This window comes from Neodiprion virginianus, chromosome 5 (genome assembly GCF_021901495.1).
Source record: "Neodiprion virginianus isolate iyNeoVirg1 chromosome 5, iyNeoVirg1.1, whole genome shotgun sequence".
Lineage (NCBI taxonomy): Eukaryota > Metazoa > Arthropoda > Insecta > Hymenoptera > Diprionidae > Neodiprion > Neodiprion virginianus.
This window is the reverse complement of record NC_060881.1, coordinates 17,625,985-17,648,320: the sequence shown is the minus strand read 5'-3', so window position 1 is coordinate 17,648,320 and position 22,336 is coordinate 17,625,985. Positions and strand designations below refer to the sequence as shown.

The 22,336-nt window shown below is 38.2% G+C and overlaps 2 protein-coding genes across 7 annotated transcripts in view; one reads left to right on the top strand and one right to left on the bottom strand.

Moving 5' to 3' along the window:
- Positions 1 to 2,573, bottom strand: part of LOC124304323 (chondroadherin-like) — a 73,992-nt gene extending 71,419 nt beyond the window's left edge. Inside the window, exon 1 of the mRNA XM_046762364.1 lies at positions 2,214 to 2,573. The gene's annotated coding sequence lies outside the window, so the exon portion shown is untranslated. The remainder of the gene's footprint in view (positions 1 to 2,213) is intronic.
- LOC124304321 (carboxypeptidase N subunit 2-like) overlaps positions 1 to 21,345 on the top strand; it is a 30,019-nt gene extending 8,674 nt beyond the window's left edge. For 2 of the 6 annotated variants that reach the window (XM_046762357.1, XM_046762356.1), the window contains exons 2-4: positions 13,306 to 13,411; positions 17,032 to 17,430; positions 19,002 to 21,345. In XM_046762357.1, the coding sequence (XP_046618313.1) occupies positions 17,051 to 17,430; positions 19,002 to 20,649 (2,028 nt within the window). In that variant the 5' untranslated portion in view covers positions 13,306 to 13,411; positions 17,032 to 17,050 and the 3' untranslated portion in view covers positions 20,650 to 21,345. Of the gene's footprint in view, positions 1 to 4,940; positions 4,960 to 8,006; positions 8,030 to 13,305; positions 13,412 to 16,816; positions 16,942 to 17,031; positions 17,431 to 18,949 lie in introns of those variants that run through there. The other 4 variants (XM_046762358.1, XM_046762360.1, XM_046762359.1 and 1 more) reach the window with 4 other exon arrangements.
- The last annotated feature ends 991 nt before the right edge of the window (positions 21,346 to 22,336 follow it).

The window sequence follows — 22,336 nt, the reverse complement described above, 5'->3', positions numbered from 1 at the left end:
ATAGTTTACTAGCAGCCCATCCCGGCTTCGCACGGGCATATAATAATATTAAGTAATAATATAAATGTTATTTTTCTAGAAACTCACTGTAAACATTGTGTATTTTCTTTTATTATATTATTATATGCCCGTGCGAAGCCGGGATGGGTTGCTAGTTATGCTGTTAAAATGTAGCTTATATGACACGTTCGTAGATTTACCACAGCAGCGCCATCTATTGATTACTTACTCAACCCAGTCGAAAGGTATCGACATCTGTTAGAATCATTCGGAGTTAACAGATAATTGTGACTGTCAAATAATAACAGACAAATAATTAGCAATATATTATAATTGCGACTATAATTTGAGATTTAAACTATCCTATCTCTCAAGTTGGATCGAACTGCACATGGTGTGCGTATTTTATTATAATCGGTTAAGTGGTTTAGGAGTCCATTGAGGACAAACATCGTGACACGAGATTTATATATATTAAGATAAGATAAGATTAGTTTCATTTGAAACAAAGTTAATGCAAATCATTAGCAGGCTGAAGAGGTTACTGCGTGATGTCATTACTGAAATATATTATATTTCAGTGGATGTCACTCGTGCGAAAATTGATTTATATACTGTGTACTATTCAAAAACAGTTGAATTCGATTGAAAACAACTTTAGAATCGTCTTTCGTGACTGAAAAGAATAAACACGACCTAATTATCTAATTGGAACACTCTGCCTTATGCCATGTATAATGACAGACATTTTTCCCCGTGCAACCAATTATGAGAATATCTGTTGCCTGGGTGTATTTTAGGTTCTTTTATAGATTATAACGTTACTCAATTCTTGTTTGATTTTCTCCGTTCGTGAACTGCGCGTTTCTTTGTCGAAAACTTTCTCGGAAAAAAGTTTATATCTTGCAACATTAGGATGACTGCTGTGACTGATTGTAAGTTGAGTTTCCAAAACACGAAACTGGTGGTCCACGTTCTTTCATCAAGATTGTACGTATGTGTGAAATTATTTATGGTGTCTATAAGGTCCAAAATTTCTACATCCCCCCCACTAGAATATGTGCAAAACGTCAATTCTATGATAGCAAAGACCGATTTGGTCGTAATGAGATAGAGTTCATGGTGCTTTCATGACTGTTGTGCAATTTGGAACCTAAACCCACTTCACATCGTTACCTTACGATTACTATAAAAGAAGAAGTAAATAGCAAACTCGTTAATCATTCATGGTAATAGTTGCTTACACGCAGAAATGTTATTATTCGACATAATATTGTGGTATTAAAATGGCCTGCAAAAATAATAGGATCAGCTAATAGATCCATTTATATTTTGAAACACAGTAGAAGTATGCATTTATGTTTATAACAAAGTATACGGAGTAATTATTTGTCAGTTTGTTTGTTTCACGAAATTTCTTAGAAAGAAATTTAATCACAGTCCTTTTCATTGCTTATGTAGTGTCAAGCTGATGGCTCTTTCAAAATAAAGTGCGTTCCCAAGTGCCAAGGTCAATCGACCTTCAATGTCTGAGGACTCATTAAATTAGAACACATATTTTCGATAAAATTGTTTTCCCATATCTCGTACGGGGCGTGATTCGAGGTAATGGGATTCAGATAATCGTGTGCAACCTACGTGATATATTGTGAGCTACCATACGTCCACCCATCACCCAGAATGTATTGCCCATTGAAATTAATTTCTGGTACTATTTTTATTTTTCTGCCCTGAAAATTATGAATATTTTTCTTTCTTATTTTTATTCTCTCGTTTATACCAACACCTAACAGCATGACAAATATGCATTCATCCCTGCGTTCGGTCATTCACTCATTCTGTACATAAATTATTGACAACAGGGGTGTGTGTATATATATATATATATATATATATATATATATATATAGTTAAAATTGTAAACTTAAATCGTCTTTTCCCATCAGCGTCATTATATGGATAAATAATCTTTGTTAATATCGTCTACCGTTAAAAAGTGTCTCTTTTGATTATGGGTTACTTCTCTGTTGATCTTCAATCGTTGTTCCGCTGAAGGTAGTTTGTAACACGAATTTCGAAAACGTGACAGCTAAACACGAGTTCGTAATCCGGACAAATGGGTGCTTATCTACCTCACTGATTTTTACGAATTATTATTACGTATAATCGTTTTTTGGGCGCCAGGAAAATTACTTTCTATTTTGCCACCTTACCTTGGTATATATCAACACAGGGTGGTGATGATCGTTTGAGGCTTCCGGCAATCGAAGTCGAGGAAATTTCTTTGAAAGAGGATCGGGGTGGACTTGGACGAAGTTACACAGAATGTAAATTGTCACCGTACCTTGTTCATTATCTTATTCTTGGGTCTTCCGAACTTCCCGCACTCACACACACTCGCTAGCTTCTCTTCAACTTTCTTTTTCACCGAGCACGTGTTGTTCACTACTATACACCACTATACACCGTAGAACAAAGACTGCTCTGCTTCCACGCCGTGGACACAGACCGGCGTGTCAACAGCTCGATTACACGTATGGAGACTAGAGTAAAGGAGTCCAATCTTCGTACATTTGATCCGGCATCAATAATCCGTACAATAAAGCTTGCGCTGGCTGACGATGAACGGCGCTGATATCGCAATGATCCGACGAGTGGTGGGGAGACTAGACCGAAACGGATATAATACGGATTTTTATTATTATGCATCTATTTCATAGACAAAAGGCTTCAACATCACCATAATAATTACAGTCTTCATAATAATGCAATTTCCGGCATATTGGAGTATATAAGAGTGCGGCCATTCGGTCACTATCGATGGTTATTGTATACAGTATATATAGTCAATTCTTATCAACTTCGCTTTGGAAATATACAATGACAGCGACGTTTTGGATAAAATCTGAAACTGTTAAACGACAAATTTTTGAGGACGATTTAGTAGTATGCTCCCCAATAGAGATCGGACTCCGTTAGTCTAGTCTCCATGACTATACGAGTCCTTGCATGTCATGGCTGTTCGGCGCGCGTATTTTAAGCCAGACCAAGCTCGGCTGGGTCCTTAAGGGGGGAGCCTGCTTTAGAGGCTTCAAAAAATCGATTTTTTTTTTGCATAAATGTCTTCCCAAACTATCCAAGAATGCGTCCCTAAAATTTCAGACGCGAATTCAAAATGTTTTCGGAGTTACAGAAGAAATAGTGAGCAAGCGTCGAGCAGGTATACGAGCGGTTTTTTCAAGTTTTTTGAAGAGTTTGAACCAGTTTTTTGAAGTTTTGAACTAGTTTTTTGAAGAGTCTGAAGGGCAACTCTATGGACCAGGAATCGCTGATTAGCATATTAATGCGGTAAGTACAAGAAAATTACGATTTTTTATGTACGAAAACTTTGACGCACGATTTCTCCGTTTTTCATTTGTACGCTTTTTCCTAATTGGCGGGAAAGATAGGGAAAAAACTAAACGTCCTATCGAAACGAGACAAATTGCATTGTACTCGGGATGAAATTCTCTTCTAGTTGAACCTAAAAAACCTTAAGAAAGTTAAGATTAACCCACTTTTTAAACCATCTAAAGTGAATTCTTTTCCCAAGAAAAATGAATTTTTTTTTTTAATTTGCGAAAAATTGTTGAATTTTTCACTTTTTGTCGAATTTTCTTGGTTTAACTAGAAGCTATACTATTGAGAAGTGAAAATTTTTTTGGTTTCTTTGTTTCAGATGGAAATTGCGACCTGCACCTTTCCCGCCGCACGACCAATGCATACTCGAGACGCCTCGGTGAAATGCTTGTACCAGGCATAATATGACATGTATCCTAATGAAAAAATTCGAGAAGACTGTTGAAATACATAACAATAAACCCTGAAAGTTTCGTTTTAGTCGGATATTTCTTTCCTTCCCGAAAAAATCCTCGAATTTTTTGAAGCCTCTAAAGCAGGCTCCCCCCTTAAAACTCTATAAAGAGGCGAGTTAAGAATACCTCGCCACAAGTCAATGGCGATATGTCCGTGGATGTTACATTGTTTTATTTCATTTTTAAAGATTTGTCTCCCGATGTAATTTCAAACTTCAACTTGCTCACGGGATAATGCACCACTATAGTCGTTGATTGGTTTTATTCAAAACATCTTATACTTATTATTACAGCTGGAATGATTCAAAAGATAAGTATTACTTCTGTACACGTACATTCAACACCTGATATTTCAACGATGGACCGTTCGAGATCGAGTTTTGAGTTCCGTCTTCCAGAAGAAAGGTGGGATTAGTCGCGGTGTATAATATGAACCATAATTCCATGAACTAAATCTTCCTTGGTTTTTAATTTGACTTTACCCGCGGTATATTTAAATCGTACACATTCACTCCGCATCATCTTCGGGCCATTTCCATGCGTGTAGAGTATCGCTTTTGGGTTGTGATCTTCCTACATTACATCATCTTCCAACTGTTACTGTACTCGCTCTAGACTGCCACAAAGTTGTCGCTGTATTCGCTTCGTACTATTTTCAAGATATCGCATTTTTAACTACATACTTTCTTCGAGTCATTGCCGGGTTCACTTTATACCTTTCGAACTCTCAAGCTGTGTTCAAGCCATCAAGCGGATCAGTTGCAGATCTCAATCTTGTAGTCTCTATAGCTGCCATAGTAGTGTCTTTTGATGATCAAGGTTCACATGTGAACAATGAATCTGATACGGCTAATTTTTTACACTACACAGTTGTGTTAGCAACACAGAGAAACCTACAGCGCCACAGTGGGCCGTACGCGAAACTAACTCAATCTCGATAAACGTAACATAACCCATGACCGTCGAATCTAACCTTGGAATATCGCGGGGATAATGACTTGTTGGATTGCCACGTTTTTTTTCGACTGCAGCTCTCAACTTGCCGATGTAACTTGTATAACTCCTGTGTGATGAATTACTGAACAGTGCCAGCACACAGAGCGCTGTAAGTATTTCTCATTCTAAACAAAATACACCTGCCGCCAATGAACTTGTTGACTATAACATTGTAGTTTTCGATGGTTGTGTCATGGCTGCAAAGACTTTGTCGTATGATCCTAGCTCGGTCCAAACGGGCACATTTTCTTCGCCTTCTCTCGGAATACCATCACGGAAGTATCCCAATTCAGAGCATCTCTTCTGTTCACCGAAGATATGACTTGGAACATTGACTATATCTTTTCTCAAACGTTACACTTTGTCGGACAACGAGACACCTTGAGCCATACGGTACTGGCTCGCCTCTACCACGTCTATACGAATCCTTAGTGTTTTGCTTTCGATTTCCATTCTCCACTCTCCGATGAACTTCTCGGGGTCTGACATTTTCGTGATTTTTGTCTTCGAATCGGCTTTCAATTTAGTTTTTGCAACTTCTTCGATCTCGGTGATAAGATTTCGTGATGGTTGGTTTGTGCACTCAACTTTTTCGGAGATCTTGATACAGGGCTACGCTATTTCTGGCCAAATATTACCACGTAAGGTATCGTTTCCGTACGAAATGTTCGCGAAAAACTTTTCCGCATGACTATGGTTGATTCTTAAACGTTCGTTGAAGTTCGTTACCGAAACAACTGGAAATCATTGCAAGTTACTTGAAATCACATGTGCGATTGCGCTGAAGAAATCGTGCGGCAATTGCGTTCAAAATCATAGAAATCTTTCTAAGTCTTGCGGTATATGACAATTGGTGTCAATACATTGACATCTATGTCAAGTGATTTCTAATAATTTCTGTCTCATCATGCGTCTTCGCCAATTTACAGTTTACGATGTAATTTCGTTTGGTTTCTAGTGATTTCTGAGAGTTCCAAGTGATTTTCAATGATTGGTCGTGATATCCTTGTCGAATCCAGCAAACCCTGGAAACCGCTCAGAGGGTTAGGAAATCATTGGAAATCTATAATAATCGCACGATAAGGTAGAAATCACTGGAAATTGATGTCCATAAATTGAAATAATTAATCCGATTTCCAACTGTTGGCATTCCAAATGGGCCTTGTATTCTTACAAAGCGTAAATATACTACTTGTGAGCCTTTTTATAAAATTCAAAATTCATCAATTTGACTTTGAATTTCTTCGATCACTCGATTCGTGATAAAAATTTATCTTTCAGCAAGTTTTGGTACGCATCTTGGTATTGTTTTGAAATTGGTGTTCACGTAGATAAAAGTACGTCATCGCCGTTTGTGACCTATAAGCTTAGATTTCGCATAAAGAATATGGCCATAACTGGATTAAACGATGGCTTCAACTCGAAAAAGTTCAAAACTGTCATCCGAATTGTCTAAATTTAGACCGAACATTACATAGAATGTCGAAACAATTCGAACGTCAAAATTCTGTATGGTCAAAACCTCAAATAATCAAATACCGTGAAGCGTTTACGGCATATATGATGGTCGATGATGTTCAGAGTTTTCATTATTTGAAACTCTAACCTATTCAGAGTTCTCACCGTTCGGAGTTATTACCATTCGGGATTTCGACCATTGGAAATTTTATTTTGACCATTCGAAATTTCACCTGCTCGGAGTTTCGACTATTCCAAATTTTAGCCGTTAGGTGTCTCGCCTGTTCGGAACTTCGACCAACTCGGAGTTCAGCCCATCCAGGGTTTTGACCATGCTGAATTTCCAACTATTCAGAGTTTCGGTGATTTTGCCCAATTGGGTTTCAACCACTTGGAATTTTTAGTAATTCCAAGTTTCGTCCATTCGGAATCTCGAAATTCGACGTAACGTACCGTCCGGACTATGACAGTTCGGAACTTGGACCCGCTCGTCAGAATCACGAGCGTCAACCGCATCTCGATTCTCTTATTCATATTCACAAATTTGGTTATATTATATCGTCGTTGTGCAACGATGAGATGCGACGGTCGACGCGCATCGACATCCTCCACCCTTCGTACCAAAGAGAACGATAAATAATGTTTTCGCCAGGGGATGTCGGCATAAGAGTCTCGCGAGTCTCGACTCTCGACGCCCCGGCGCCGTTCGGCCCATTGCATACGCACTGATGCAAAGATATTGCGCGCAGAAATCGTTATCGCCTTACCTCTCCGATGGTGCATTGTTCTGGGAACACACGGATAGGTAGGTGTGCGGAAACGTACGTGTGTATCACTCGGCACGAGCTGTATATCAAGATTCGCGGCCAAGTTTTCCCGTCGACCGAACGCTTTGCAACTTATAGCTGTGAATATTCGCCCGAGCGAACTCGTTAGTGACGTCACAAGGCTCTACATTACCACTTGGAAAGTAAGAAATTTTACGTCAAAATTCAAACGGCTGAAAGTACTCGTATCAAAACCGTGACTCGCCAAACTTGGAAGAATTCGGATCAGCAAAATGATCACGTCAAGGCTCGTTGAGAAAAATTTCATTTGTCATAATAATTAGAAAAATTCAGTACAAAGTTGGAAGAAAATATGGTAACAGTGATCGTAATGAGAAAGTATAGTAACGGATACTAGACTTTGCGGTAACAGCTACAGAACTAATTTTCATTTTTTACCTAGAACTATATTTTTCGATTGTGATAAAAAATGAAAATAGTTAAGAACTGAGCGGTAACCGGAACTAAAAATTTCTCTCAGTGCTCAAGCCAATACGAGATCAGTGCATGCGTCGTGATTGACGTAAACAATTCATCAGTACGACACAAAGCAACCGTGGTGTGTGACACATACGAGACAAGAAGAGCTTACTTGAATCCTTGCATACTGATTTGATGCGAGCAGTTCGTTATTGGTGTTGTACGAATTCTTTCCTTGTTGGAACACCATATCATGCAGACCAGTATACGTATACAAGGTGTTTTCGAGTAAACGCCGCAGTATCTTTGGTTGTCCACCACTAAAAGGAACAAATATCAAATTCCTCACGAGTGAGTTGGAAGTGCCCGTGTTGTCAAGTTTTGTGTTTCGTTGTTATGCTGAAACGTTCAGTGATCGCGTTCCGAGGTCGCGTTAAAGTGATTATGTGACTTGACCGAAGTGATTACGACTCGGTAGGTCTGTTTTACCGATATTTGTTTCCCTAGTAGTAAGGCAACCCAAGATACTGCAGCGTTTCCCCGGACACACTGTATGAGTCTCATTTTGTGTATAAACTTCTTACGTATTCATGATGGGACAGTGCAACATAGATATCTTTGGGACAAATTGATCTATATTTGTGGACTAGATCTATGAATGATTATAGACAAATTAATTCAAACGTGCCTAGTGTTGGCTGGATCGAAACCAGTAGGTGTTCGAAATGAGCTCACAATGCTTGTACCAGCATCAATGCCGATTGTAAATATTGTTTTGAATTGTTATTTTATTCAATCAAAGACGATCCCTTTTTGAAAACGGTTACAAAGAAGCTTTGTTAACGTACGAAAAACTGAACGTGACATATACAGATCAGAGTGTGCGATGTTGTAATACCATTAACCTTATTGTTCAACTAGTAACAGTAGAAGTCTGTAGGTTAAGTTAATTTGTTTTCGAATATCTGAAGTACATCTCCAATTTATAGTTAGAATGTAGTTATTTCGAAGATATATTTATCTAAGTTTGAGGTTGGAATTTGTAATACCAATATAACGATGGACCAAAGTCTTGCGTTTGGGCCCGGAAAAAGCACAAACTTGAGGTTTGACCCAGAAAATGTAAACTTTCTATGAGCTTCTATTGGGGTTTGAGCCGGAAAATAAAAAATTGGAGCTTCCGATTAAGACTGATCGAATTAAATTTGAAATACATGTAATCGCTAAGAGCTCTACCATTTGCCGATTGAATGATCACTTGCACTTTGACTCTCAACGGTTTATACTCTTTGTGACCGTATGCCAGCTGTGTAGAACAAAGGAATTTTCCCGTCAAGTGTATTTTACCGGTCGCAATACCAGTAGCTATTTTCTTGGGGGTTTGATCTCCGTAAAACACATTAATTCCAAGTCATTATTCCATTTTGTATTCCAACTGTTGATCGAAAATACGAAAGCCTAATTTAAACCCATAACTGACAATCAGTCAGAATACGTTTTCTTTAAAGTCGTCTGAAATATAAAAGGAGTGAAGTATTTGGCATTGATATACTGATTGAATACCCCGTATATTCTACTTCCAAGACTTGAAATCTTATTCTTCTTGTCCAGCAGAAATATTTATTTCCAATGTACGTACGGTCTGTAAGTCTAAACAACATGCCGGAAAGATTCGTCCGCGTAGTTATTTTGACTCGACCAAAATGAATGTATATATACATATATTAGGCCTAATATCTATATATATATATTACATACCAGACTTTTGATGTGAGCACATTTAAAAATTCACCACATTTCATTCGGAGCTCCGAATGAGTCCACTTCCACGGAAATTTCACTCCATTTTCTGATCCGTACATTGTATGACCACAGTAAAGTATCGAAAACTAGTTAACTATGACTAGATCGCTGATATTTACACATTTCGAGGTTATTCTAAAAATTACCTTAAAAAATGTAACTATACCCGGTTTAGATATGGTTAATCTTGTGGCTCAAGTCATAAGCTGATTATAACGACCCGTTGTAGAAAATAGTTCTCGTTTATATGTTGAAAGAATAAAATTCAACCCCATGTCTAATAATTATTTAACGCTGCAAATAAAATACCAATAACGAGTAAGATCGTGGCGATAAAAATGCAGCAACATCAGAGAATCAAAAGCTCACAATATCGCATTTTGACAGACTTGAAAATGTAATTCATAGAATTCATATTCTACATGTTGACAGTTGAAATATATAAAGGTAAAAATGTAAAAAGCTTAGAATGAGTAACAATATAGTAAACAAAAACATAGAATCGTCAGAATTTTGATGTAATCGTGGCATCGAAAATACACGTATACTGTGTTCCTTGTGAATGTCTACGCTGTCCAACTGAGAGAAATTTGCCAAATTCAACTCAACAGTTTTCGTGGTATTGGCAAATATATACGTACAAATAATCAATTCTATACAATGGCGCGTAGACTATTTCTCCACATTTCAGTCTGCTGAGCGTGAGGTCGTTCCGTGTCACGCGAATGAAATCAAGATTGCATACCTTCAGGCGTAATTTCAGTTTTGCTGTTGTTTGTTATTGTTCAGCTCCGACCGAACGTATCAAGATGAAACGAGAATCCAGGTCACTCTCAGGATCTTTCACCGCAAATCCGTACGAGGTTAAGTATAATCGAATCGAATGAGAATCAGTTTTCTAGCTGTTACCGGAAAGTCTAGTATCCGTTACTATTCTTTCTCATTACGATCACTGTTACCAGATTTTCTTGTAACTGTTGTGAAAATTTAATGCCTGTGGAACAATAAACTGACGTCAAAGCCTTATTTTAACTAAAAAGTAGAGTAAACCTCACAATCTGATTTTGCCTTTCAATTTCCAAAAAAGGATCGACAATAGCGCAAAACGGTTACGCGTACCTCGTTTTTCGTAATTCCAACAATATTCAAACAGTTTTTTTCAACGACACCTGTTTTACTGAATTTTTCTAGTTACTGTAACAAATGAAATTTTTCTCAGTGCGGAACAAAACCGAATGCCACGAATTTTTTGTTTTTTTTTTTAAAGTAGTTTGCCTTCCACGTCGAGCAAGGATTTCGAAATTCGCCTTACACGTGCTGCCTAATCAATAAATTACTCATATATTTTACCCCTCAGCGTCAGCTTGTGTCAAGCAGCTTAGCTCGCAGCGATGCGAGACGTTGGAGACTCCCCCTGGATATCTATCTACGCCCTTCGCGTGACTTATATCAGTGCCTTATTCGCTTCGTGAGTGCTTCGAAGGTCTGCTGCGCAGGCATGCTCGAGGAAATATCTGAAAAGTGAAATAAGATTTCGTTCCTGCTGCACGGGATTGACGGACTATTTGCTATTCCGTCATTTTTCTTCCGCAGTCTTCCGGCCCCCCTTTTCTTCTTCTCGTAACGACTGGTCACCCTTAGATCGAAGATTCCACAACTTGATGCCCACGCTTCACCCACTCCGTTTTCAATGTAAAATAAAATGCAACTAAGAGCTGGTTGTAAATCATTTCTTCTTTTGGTCAGCTTGACCATTGTGCTGTCGGCCGCTGCTTCCATTAGACGTTATAAATACGATACGAGATCTCAACGCGGAGGTCGAGGAGAGCAGGAAGATTCATAAATAAGAATTCACTTAATATATACGTCGACGATATTTTTCGACTCCTTCACTGACCGAAAGGAACGCGAAGTAAGGGTATATAAAAAGCACATACGCAGAAAAAAATTCGCAAGATTTCGTGATTCGCGTTGCCAACCATGACTGTGTTTTGTATTTTTGTATTTTATTTGTATGATGCGTGCGTCATTTTTTATGCTTTGAAAATGCATCTTCACCTTATTCTAGGCTGTGTACATTGTGTACAATATATTATTTTCATTCCAATTTATTCTGTATTAAACTATATTCCATAGATTAGTTGCGTATTAAATTGTGATTGAATTATTTTATCAGAGTTGCTTATAAAATTTGTTCACTCGTTGCGTGATTTAACGGAAGTAAAATTTAGCTCGGGAGGAAAAATCATTATTTTGCAAATTTATGATGCTTTTATATTTACGAAACGATGATAAAATGGAAGATATTCACATTTTGCAAACTCGAGTCCTTCAAATGATTCCTCGAGTCAACATTACTAATTTCTGAGTGCAAAATAAATATCAGTTTTATAGTTGTAACCAAAAAAATGTAATATGCGTTACGATTATTTTTTTCACGGCCACTTGCATGGATAATTTGATGCTGGTAAATCAATAAATTGACATCAAAGACTCATTTAACTCAAAAAATCTACTAAACTAACCAAACAGAATGTATGTCGGTACAACCACAAAATATCCTGTTCACATCTTTAATCTCACCAAATAGTTACTTGTATCAGATTTTCATTAAATTCCAACAGTATCAAAGTCGTTATTAAAACGATACCCCAAATTTTACATAAAATATCTTAGCAACTATAACAAATGAAATTTTTCTCACCGTACTCAGCATATGGCACTTCCAATTCGTAACGCAGGTTCACATTAGAATATATATATCAGTTGATGACGGGCATAACAGACATATCGTATAAAGGACGACGATCGCAAATTGCCATAGTCGATTTCATCAAATTAAGAGTCAATTAGTTGTGTTATGGGGGATAGTGAATGCCTATTATATTGACACAAAAACCAATTCAAATGGGGAGATTGTGTAACAATAGGATGTAGTAACGAGACAGAACGAGAAAGAGAGAGAGAGAGAGTGAGGGAGAGAGGGAGAGAAAGATAGTGAGCGGAAGAGAAAGAAACGCATAAAGGGATTACAGACAGCAGATGCAGGACAAAATCACCCGCTTACATCCCATCAGAGCAGTCGTTTGGTATCTACTGTACTGTCGGCTTGACCAAATTGTTATTAGCCAAATTTTCCGTTAAATCTTTAAAGCCGATAACTTCTGAGTGTAATATTGTTCACAAAAGTGCCGGATATACGTCCATGTTGTCCGGTAACTCCCGTAATGTAAGTGCATAACGCTTGTTGTGAATGAAAAATGAGGATATAGTAAAATATGTGAAAGAAATGCAACAAAGTTGGCTATTTGCCCAATTTCGGGACTTATATTTTCTTTATCGCTGAGTAACTTGGTATTTGAAAATCGACGGTCTTCGAGTTCGAATTCACCGATCCAACATGGCGGTTTAAAATTTCAGAAATTCTTTGCTTTTGATTAAACTCTGTGGATGAGGATTCTTGAGAACGTTGATTACGCGTTTGAACTTTGAATTCTAAAATTCAAAATGTGGGCACAAAAAATCAGCCCTCCTGTATTTCGGAATTTGATTTTCAAATTCATGATCAGTAATCTCTAAAATCACTGGCTACCAAATTTTGAGGTTTGCCAGGTTTGTAATTTACGACTCCACAAAACTTTGATTTTCAAATTATCAGTCAATCGGAAGCAAGAGAATCGATTTGCCGATTAATTAATTCATCACACAGCCCTAGCGGTTATATAAAGTGAATATAAAGTTTCTGTGCTTACTAAATTATTATGTTGAAACGACTCTTCTGTTTGAATTACCATAAACAGTCGGTGACAATAATTACTTTTTCTTGCTTATCAGAAATCATAATTAATAGTACATATTGCATTCAGTTTCAGTTTTGCGCTAACTGTAAAGAACCCGAGACTTTTTTCATCACATTTTGTTAACTTTTCCGTCTGTTATCCTTATAGGAGGCTTATGCATCAGGACATCAATAGACGCTGATCGACCTGCCTGACTCTCGCTCATATAGTAAAGCCCACCAGGGCTTGGCTAACAAAAACACTAAAATTCCAAGTAAGTTGTTTGACTTTACTGTTGATTGTATACACTGTACAGAATCACGTTGATCAATTGTTCAAATACCAAATTCTACCGGAGATTATTCAAATTCGATTAGCGTTAGCCGTGAATTGATTTTATCATCAGCAAAAACCTGTGAATAAAATTCAAAGCGGAACTTATGGCCGCACAAATTACGTGGATTGCTATATAATTCCCAATTATCAATATAGTTAGTTCTTATATGGTCTGAGATACCTTTGCTCTATCCCAAAATGCGATCGTTTCTTGACACCAGTAGGTTTTAAATTTTGCAAACCTAAGATACGCGCAATTTCAATCGCATCGTGTAATTAGTTTTGGAAGAAATTTATTTGATTTTTGGAGTTTCTGTTGATTTTTTACGCTAGCTACAGTTCCAGTCGGTTTAAAACTTATTTTGGGGTCACTGAAATAAACTAATTACCATTTTTCAATAAAACTTGACAAACATAACTTGGAATTGAAAGAATTCAAATTCATAATTGAACTAATTCCAAATTCTGGAATCTGAAATTCGTCGGAAGGTAATCCTAAAACATTTACAACGGAGGAAATTCCAGTGTGAATTCTAGTGGCTAAGATTGGTAAAACAATTTTATTATGAAATGAAAATCAGGAATAACCTAAGTTTACAAAAGATTTTCATCCAAACTTCTATTCTGCAAAGATCAGGAGTGTTCTTGTGAAGACTTTCATACTTGAAAGAACTTGAATTCTTAAATTACATTAAAATGTTTCAAATTCGGTAAAAAAAAATGTTTTTTTTCATTTGTTTCGTCATAAAAAAAATCTCCTTGAATCCCTATCTAAAACTGCAGGTCAATATCATCCTACAATCATTTGTCCCATTCAAACATACCTGTATATATCGTTGCAAAATTTCTCAACATCTTCAGCAACTAGTTGTTACACTTTGCGTAGTCGGCAGGGGTAATACTTGAAGAAAAAACGCGTGTGTATAGATATGTAGTACCCTCAGTTTGCCGGAAGACGTGCGGCGTCGGCGTCGCCAAGTCGGCCCTCAAGCTTATGGGAATCCCCATAAGATAAAGAAGACAATTTCGTCGTAAAAAAAGAATGTATGAATATTTCTGGCAACACGAAATCAGAATGTAAAAGATGCGGCGATGGGGAAGGCTTGAAATTTATGCATACCGTGGGGAGGATCTCTGTTAGCGGGGTGAGAACCGCGTTATGCTGCTGCTGCTGCTTCTTCTTCCGCCAAACTGCTCCGAGTGTCGATATAATTCAAACCGAGTTTTTACCGAGCGTGAATTGTCGCCTTGGATAATAAAACCGAAATTTATACGTCTCAGCTTGAAAAATAGTCGATTACTTGCGTATAATCACTGGGTGTGATATTTTAATTCTCACATGAGTGCGCAGAGTTCACTTGCGTCCACAATTTTTCTTAATTTTCACAGCCGGGATTGTCTTAATTAAACGGAACGGAGTGTCAAAGAAACCAAAAAATTTACTCGCGTTATTTTGTAAGCGAGAAAAACATTTTTCTAGTCTTACCTAACGAAAGGCTTGGTTGATACCACGAGCTGAAAGATAATCGTATCAGCAGACCAAAATTTTTATCTTGTTGAAATTGATTGGCCAAATGAACTTCAGAAAAGAAATACGCCACTACATGAAGACACTGAAGTTAGCAACGTTGATATCACAAACATAGAGGGGAAAAATCACTATTTTGAAATTTTATAGTGACTTTGAAGTAGTCAAGTTTTCCAAATATGTATATAATTTACCGCATCTCATGCGTTCTTGAAACTGCTAAATAACTATTTCATCCGAAACGTGAATTACAATAACGTTACCAACTTCAGCTTCATACTATGTTAATGGAAGACTCATTCAATGGTACTGGACGACTAATGTTTCAGTTGCGATGACTTTACTGGATAGGCGCCCGGAGCTCATGTTAATAACTGTTTACGTTACTTCTCCTGCGAGAAAGTATATTCGAGGTGTCGTAGAAATTATTTTACCACTTTAGGAATACATTTCGTAGATTCAAGATGGAACATATTATTTGATTGTGCCAATCAATTCTTGACTTTTATGATTTGGTAAATTTGACTACACTTTGCGAATCAATTTACTTGAATTTAACAGAGGCACGAAGAAAATGATGTGCACAATGCCTAGCTGTGAAATCATTCTATTGAAAAATCATATAATTTTCCCCTAGTGTTGGTTGCTGCTTTGCGCGTCTGCAGAACGAGAAACCAAAGTTGCCTATAACCCGGTTCTCTTCTCTTCACACGGGAGGATGAGAAGATAGCTAACAATTTTGCCGGGACCTTCCTCTTCCGTTTCGCCCTCCGCTCGTAGATTTCTTTTCCGTCTCTGAGACCCTCGGGGGTCGTTCGCCCCATTCCCTTCGTGTTTCGCTCTCGAGCCTTGACTGCCCATAGGAGAGACAAGGTTATTAGCTTCTGGATTTTCTCAGGCCTTCAGAAAACTCGTGGAACAGAGGCCGTCAGTGATAAGAATCATCGCTGTTATTTTTCTTCTTCTATTCTCCAAATTACAGAGCCATTTCAGCGTTTTCCTTCTGAAATATACAAGATATTACAGTATAAAAACTACGCGGTGTATGCTTGGCAAAGAGCAAAAAAATAGTCAGACTTGTACGAAGTTCCGAAATTTGAAAAATATCAACGTTACAATTACACTACTGATGTTTATGTTATTTAAATCTGCATTCAGCAATGTTGGATCCGCTATTTCGAAATTCCAAAATTCCGAACAACGACCTTATATTCGTAATCGTCGTCCTCGAAAATCTTTCGGGTACGAAGTTTCACATCTGGTAGCGAACCCAAGCCATTCGGTTTTCCACGCACGTGAACTTGGGATAATACTATAAGATTCGACTCGGTTACTCTTACAAGTAGAATTTTATTCAAAATCAACTCACGTTATACTGCAATTTTACAGCTTTACAATATTTTCTACCAATTTGTTAATATATTTCAATTGTTGGACAGTTCCAATTATATTTTGAAATCGATACTTTTGTAATGTGTAATTGATTCCGTTTAAATTGAAAATTAATTCAGTGATCGATTTCATTTTACGTACAGATCACTCGAGTATTTACGTTTCAATTATAGATTGCTTATGCAAACGATACTTACAAAGAAAGTTACTAAGGTAATTTGTAATTGAATCAAGCAAAACTACTTTTGTAATTTGTACGGAATCAATGTCGTTTGCAGAATTACACTATTATTGATTTCGTTTTTCAATTATAAATTAAAATTGTAATTTACAATTTGTAATTAATAAATATAAATTTGCCGAGTACAACACAAACAATTGTTTATGGCCGATATCTGATTAAAACCTAATTCTTCTAAACAGCTTCTCTCTGCGTGTATTTGATGAGAGGAAAACAACTTTGCAGTACCTTTTGATGTTCTGATAAACCAAATCTCTAAGCACCACATTTTCCTTCCTCAATCGGACTTTTGAAGAACATCCTAAACGTTACCCAACCTCTTCACACGAAATATTCCAATACGATGTATCGCTGCAGGTTGAAAGACCGATAGTAATTTACGTAAATTTCACTTCAGGTCTTATGCTGTGACGAAGATGACGCTAAAAATCCTGCTGCTCCTGGCGGCTTTGGTTGGGTCAGCCGTTTCTTTCAACGGTGAATTGGAGGAGCAAGAATGTCCCGTTGACTGTCATTGCCATTATTTTCGGATCAACTGGGTGACGGATTGCTCCGAGAGCAACCTGACCACGATTCCTTACAACGAGCTCAGCCCGAATGTTTACATTTTGGATATGAACGGAAATAACATTGCTGAGATTTCCCCATTTCCCCAAGGGATTAAAATGCGGCGTTTGCAAATGGCGCACAACCGTCTGACTCGTCTAACTCGCGAGTCTTTTGCCGGACTCGCTTATCTCCTCGATGCTGACTTCTCGTATAACATGATCACCACCATTGATCCAGATACGTTCGGGTTAGCAATTTTACTTTATCTTGTGATGTTACATGTTGTTATGTGCAGTGCGTTATCCCTTCGTTTCTTGGCGTGCCATATTCAGTCGGTTGAGGACATGGCTTTTCTTTTAAATACGTTCAACAGTTTGAAATCGAATAATTCCTTTCAAGTTTGACGAGTTTTTCGGCATTGCGAGGCAAGTTCTAAGACCAAAAATTTATCCAAAGTTCTGATTATTCAGTAAAAAAAAATCGAATAGCCGCTATTTTCAAAACTCCTCTATTGCACATATTTTATCCAAGAGAAATGTTTCATAGCTAAAATTAGTTTTTGTTCACTACAGTTAGCCGTATGGGGTTGACGTTTTTTGAGCATACAGACACGTGACCAATATAAGATTATTTAGGATATTCGATTCCATTTTTTCGTAAAATCCTCGGTTCGAGTAAAATCTTTGATATAAATCTTTTACATGTATGTCCATTGGAATGGTTAACCTTTCTGAAAGGGTGAAAGCTCCTTTCGCCGCAAAATAAGTGGGTTAAAAATCTGTAGGATATTTACCTTCTGACAATAGTGCGGTCAAATCGTTGTGAAGTTATACGAAATAAGTTGGACGGATTCTCGTAAATATTTTTGAGTCTGTCACTTGACTCTGCTCAAAACACTTTAGGACTAGTTTTTAGTGTCTAGTTCATTAGGTAAGAATGGCTTTAGGTTCAGTAGTAGTGAATTGAAACTTGGAGGGATACAAAAGTCTTATTCGCGTTTTACTAATGATACTCAAGATAACGGTTAGAATTAGTTTTCAGGCTTCGACGACGAAGCTTGTGGTTTCAAACACGTAATTATAAATAGTAGGGAAAGAAAATTGAGTCTTTAATTATCAGCGAAAAACTTGCTTTAAATTAAATTAACGTATCAAATTAACATGTGAATATTATACCGACGATGAGAGGAACTAGTAAAAGTTAGCAGGCTGATCGACTAGCTGAACATGCGCATGATAATTGAACTGTATCGGCCGGCGAGATTATACCGCGGCAATATTTTTATCTGCAAGTTCACCAAGATTCATCATGAAAACAAATTAAATAATGGATGTTTTCGTCAATTTGATACTTGCTAGAGCTAATGCAGAGGCGTCTAGTAGTTTTTGGCGGAATTCACGAAACTCTATGTTGGAATTGAGTTTGCAACACTTCTTGTTTTCAGTAATGATCCACAAATAATGTTCTACTGGAACATCGCATGAATTTCGAGATCGCCCAATTTTCTGCTAATGACACGAAATTTTCTGAAAAATCACAAACTTTCACATTTAAATCACCAAATTTCCTATTGAAAGTTTCAATTGACCTTAAGGACACTAGATTTTCTGCTAATCGCTAAACAGACGTATCTACTTACCACAATGTCCCCAAAACCATCAAATCTAGTAGAGAAGGCAACAAGTTGGCAACACTGACGGCCGGCGCATGCGCAGTTGGTCGCTCAGCCTGCTAACTTTTACCATTTACTCTTGGTATGTTTTCAGGTTAACAACCATTAGCGACCAATTCATCAAATCAGATGCATTATCATTTCAGGGACAGTCCGGGTCTAATAACGTTGGAGCTGCAGAACAATCCTCTGTCCCATATCGACGGTCACTTTTTGAAGTCACGTTCTCTCCTGTACCTGGACATAAACTCCTGCGGTATTCATCGTCTCAGCACCGAATTCTTCTACAACACAACAGCACTGAACAAACTCGACCTCTCTAACAATCCCCTGGAGAGAATCGATCCGGAGCCGTTCAACCATTTGACGAACCTGGAGTACCTGCAGCTAAACAATTGCAACCTCTCTTTCGTCTCGCCGGAGGCGTTTGTGCACCTCGAGAATCTCCGTGAACTTGAGATGAGGAACAATAAGCTCGGAACGCTTTCCTGGAAGAGCGTCCTGCATCCCATGACGCGCCTGGAACACCTCGACATCCGGAATTCGAGTATCGTTACGTTGCCGGGCGACGCTTTCTCGGAGAATCTGTACCTCCGTCAGCTGAACCTGGCTGAAAATGAGCTGCGTCATCTCGACGTGGGCAGCACGCTGGGTCACAATCTGCAGAATCTGCAGTCCCTTGACCTCTCCAACTGCAACCTGAAGGACCGCCTGACCGAGGAGGCCTTCAGGAATGCGAGCAAACTGCGCGTTCTCCACTTGGACGGAAATCCGCTCTTTGCCTCCGACCTGACGGCCGTTTTGGGTCATCTTCCGAAGCTGCAGAAACTATCATTGAGCAACTGCGGGCTAAATAAATTACCCGAGGCCTTCCACGTCCTTCAGGATCTTCAGGAGCTGAAGATATCTCACAACCCGCTTAACAACGCTTTCGTCAGTCTTCTGAATCCGCTCGAGTCGCTCGAGTATCTCGACATGTCCTACAGCAACTTGGGCTACGTCGGTAACGAGACTTTCTCCAAAATGACTATGCTCAAGCGACTCATTCTCTCCGGGAATAAACTCCACACCCTCGAGCAAGGCCTCTTTACAAACCTCACGCGGCTCGAGAGCCTTGAACTCAACTACTGCGACCTGAAGACGCCGATAAACCCGAACGTCTTCGGAGATCATCCGTACACCAGTATCGTGGAGCTCAAGCTAAGTGGAAATCCTCTCGTAGTCCCGGAGAGCGAGCCACTGTTGCCCAGGCAGTTGTCACGGCTGGAAACACTCGATCTGAGCAACTGTAACATAACGAATTTCTCCATCGACTCGTTCATCAACTCACGGAATTTGACGCGTCTCAATTTGTCTGGGAATAGGTTGTCCTCCAAGGAGAGTCTTGAGTTTTTGAAGAAGCTTCATCTTCTCGAGTGGCTCGATCTCAGCAGCAACAACTTCACTTCGATTCGCCCGCACGTTTTCAGGCTTAATCCCCGACTCAGGCACTTAAACCTGATCGGTAATCCCTTCAAATGCGACTGCGACGTTGTTGAAATGTGGACATGGGCTGATCGCGTCAAAAATGACCTTCACATACTCGCTGGCAGTCAGCCGGCCGAGTTTTCTGCCGGTTCTGCGAAGTTCAAGAAGACCCTGACGTGCGCCTACGACGAAGATATCTTCAGGAGTATGGTGGACCAGAACCGTGAGGCGACTGCCGATAGACGGAATTTCATGAGGAAAAGCGATTTCACGCCGCACAGAACTTGGGCGAAATACGTCAAGGAGTCAAGCTGCGCAAAATCATGACTTTTGGAGTCCGGTTTTCGACATCCGGTCATACAGGCTCATCGGAGAAATCCCATAGATCGGGAACTATGAGCTGAAAACATTACTCTGGTTGTTAGACGGCTCGATTTAAGGGGGTAGATGCGAGTGAGCGGCGAAAAAGTGGATAATTTTCGAAAATGTATATTTTGACAACCGATTATGCAATTGAATTGGGGTTTATTTTATTCAAAAGTATCTAGATCGAGCTTTATTGGATATCTTTTTTATTAAAATTAATTCACAGGAAGTATTGTTATCGAGAATAACGACAAACATTTCGCTCGGAGGCATATTTCGCCGTGATCTCGATATTTCAAAAACGGTTCCACCGACTTACATTAAATTTTGAGACAATATTCTTGACAAATTCAACCTCTTCACCACGATCCAACAATTTTTGATAACATTACGAACAAAATAGCAACTTTACAAAGTTAAAATTCGATTTTTGTCCAAAATTACACAGCTTTTTTTAATTAATTGAACAAAGTAAGATTGAACAAACCAGCATCGTGAAAAACTATGTACAAGTACTGTCTAAAAATTTTAAGTAGTCGTTACAGTCATTTATGTAATATCATGAGCAGTGCAAAACATGTCACATAGCGAACTAATTGACTTCGTTATCAATAACAGTGCTTCCTATTAATTGATACAAAATTTAAAAAATTGAAATGAAGCTCGATATTCATACTTTTGAAAAAAAAATCCTATTGAATCGAATAATTGTTATGTATAATAAGTGTTAATAACTGTTTCTTGACATATAAATTCCTAATATTCAACCACTTTTTCAGCCATCTATACGTATATATCCGTATAAGTTTATTAAGATGAAAATTCGTGGGTACTCATCTCAATGTAAAAATATATCATATTCGTATATTCTGGTGAAAACTCTCAATAATGTCTGTAGGGGATGAGCTGACGCAAAAATGTTTGATTCAATTATTCTACAAACCTTAAACCGTTGTCTTGTGCTTTTCAGTGAAGCAATGAAAATCTTTCGAACGGACGTTGAATGATTTGTAAATATTTTGGATCATTGTGAAAATTTTAAGACTCTTACTGTCAATATCGATTCGATTATTCAGTGGCTGATCGTAGATAATTGTAACGTATAGGTCGATTTTGATGGTCAAGCAGAGAACAAAAAGTCTAGGTAGCGTTCGTGAACTTCAATCTTATTTTATTATCAATCTTATAGGCCGATTGGCCTATTTGATGAATTGTAGTGTGTAAGTTATAATTGGAATTAGAACAGATTGGTGAAATTACGAACCTTGAATAACAACTTGTGAAATTTGTGGGGATTTTTCTACCAACTCCGAGGTGGAATTTGAGGTATTTCACATAAAACCTGTTCTTTACGATTTTATGTTCTGTGTTCCGAAATCTTTTTAAAAGTTATGAAGTTACCACTGATAAGCAAGGAGGTCAGAAATCCTTTAAAAATGACAGAACTTCCTTTTGAAGGTATAGTAACATATCCAAAAGTTGGGAAAAGATTGGCCATCGAAATTGGCGAACCCGTGCAATAACATATCGCCGAGTTAAGTTGCTTGTTGGTCCCGTTCGACATCGAAGCAATTATAACCGAGACTCTGGAATTTCAAATTTGGACAACACTGTGTCCATAGCTATACTGAGCCTGCTTGGTTATTAT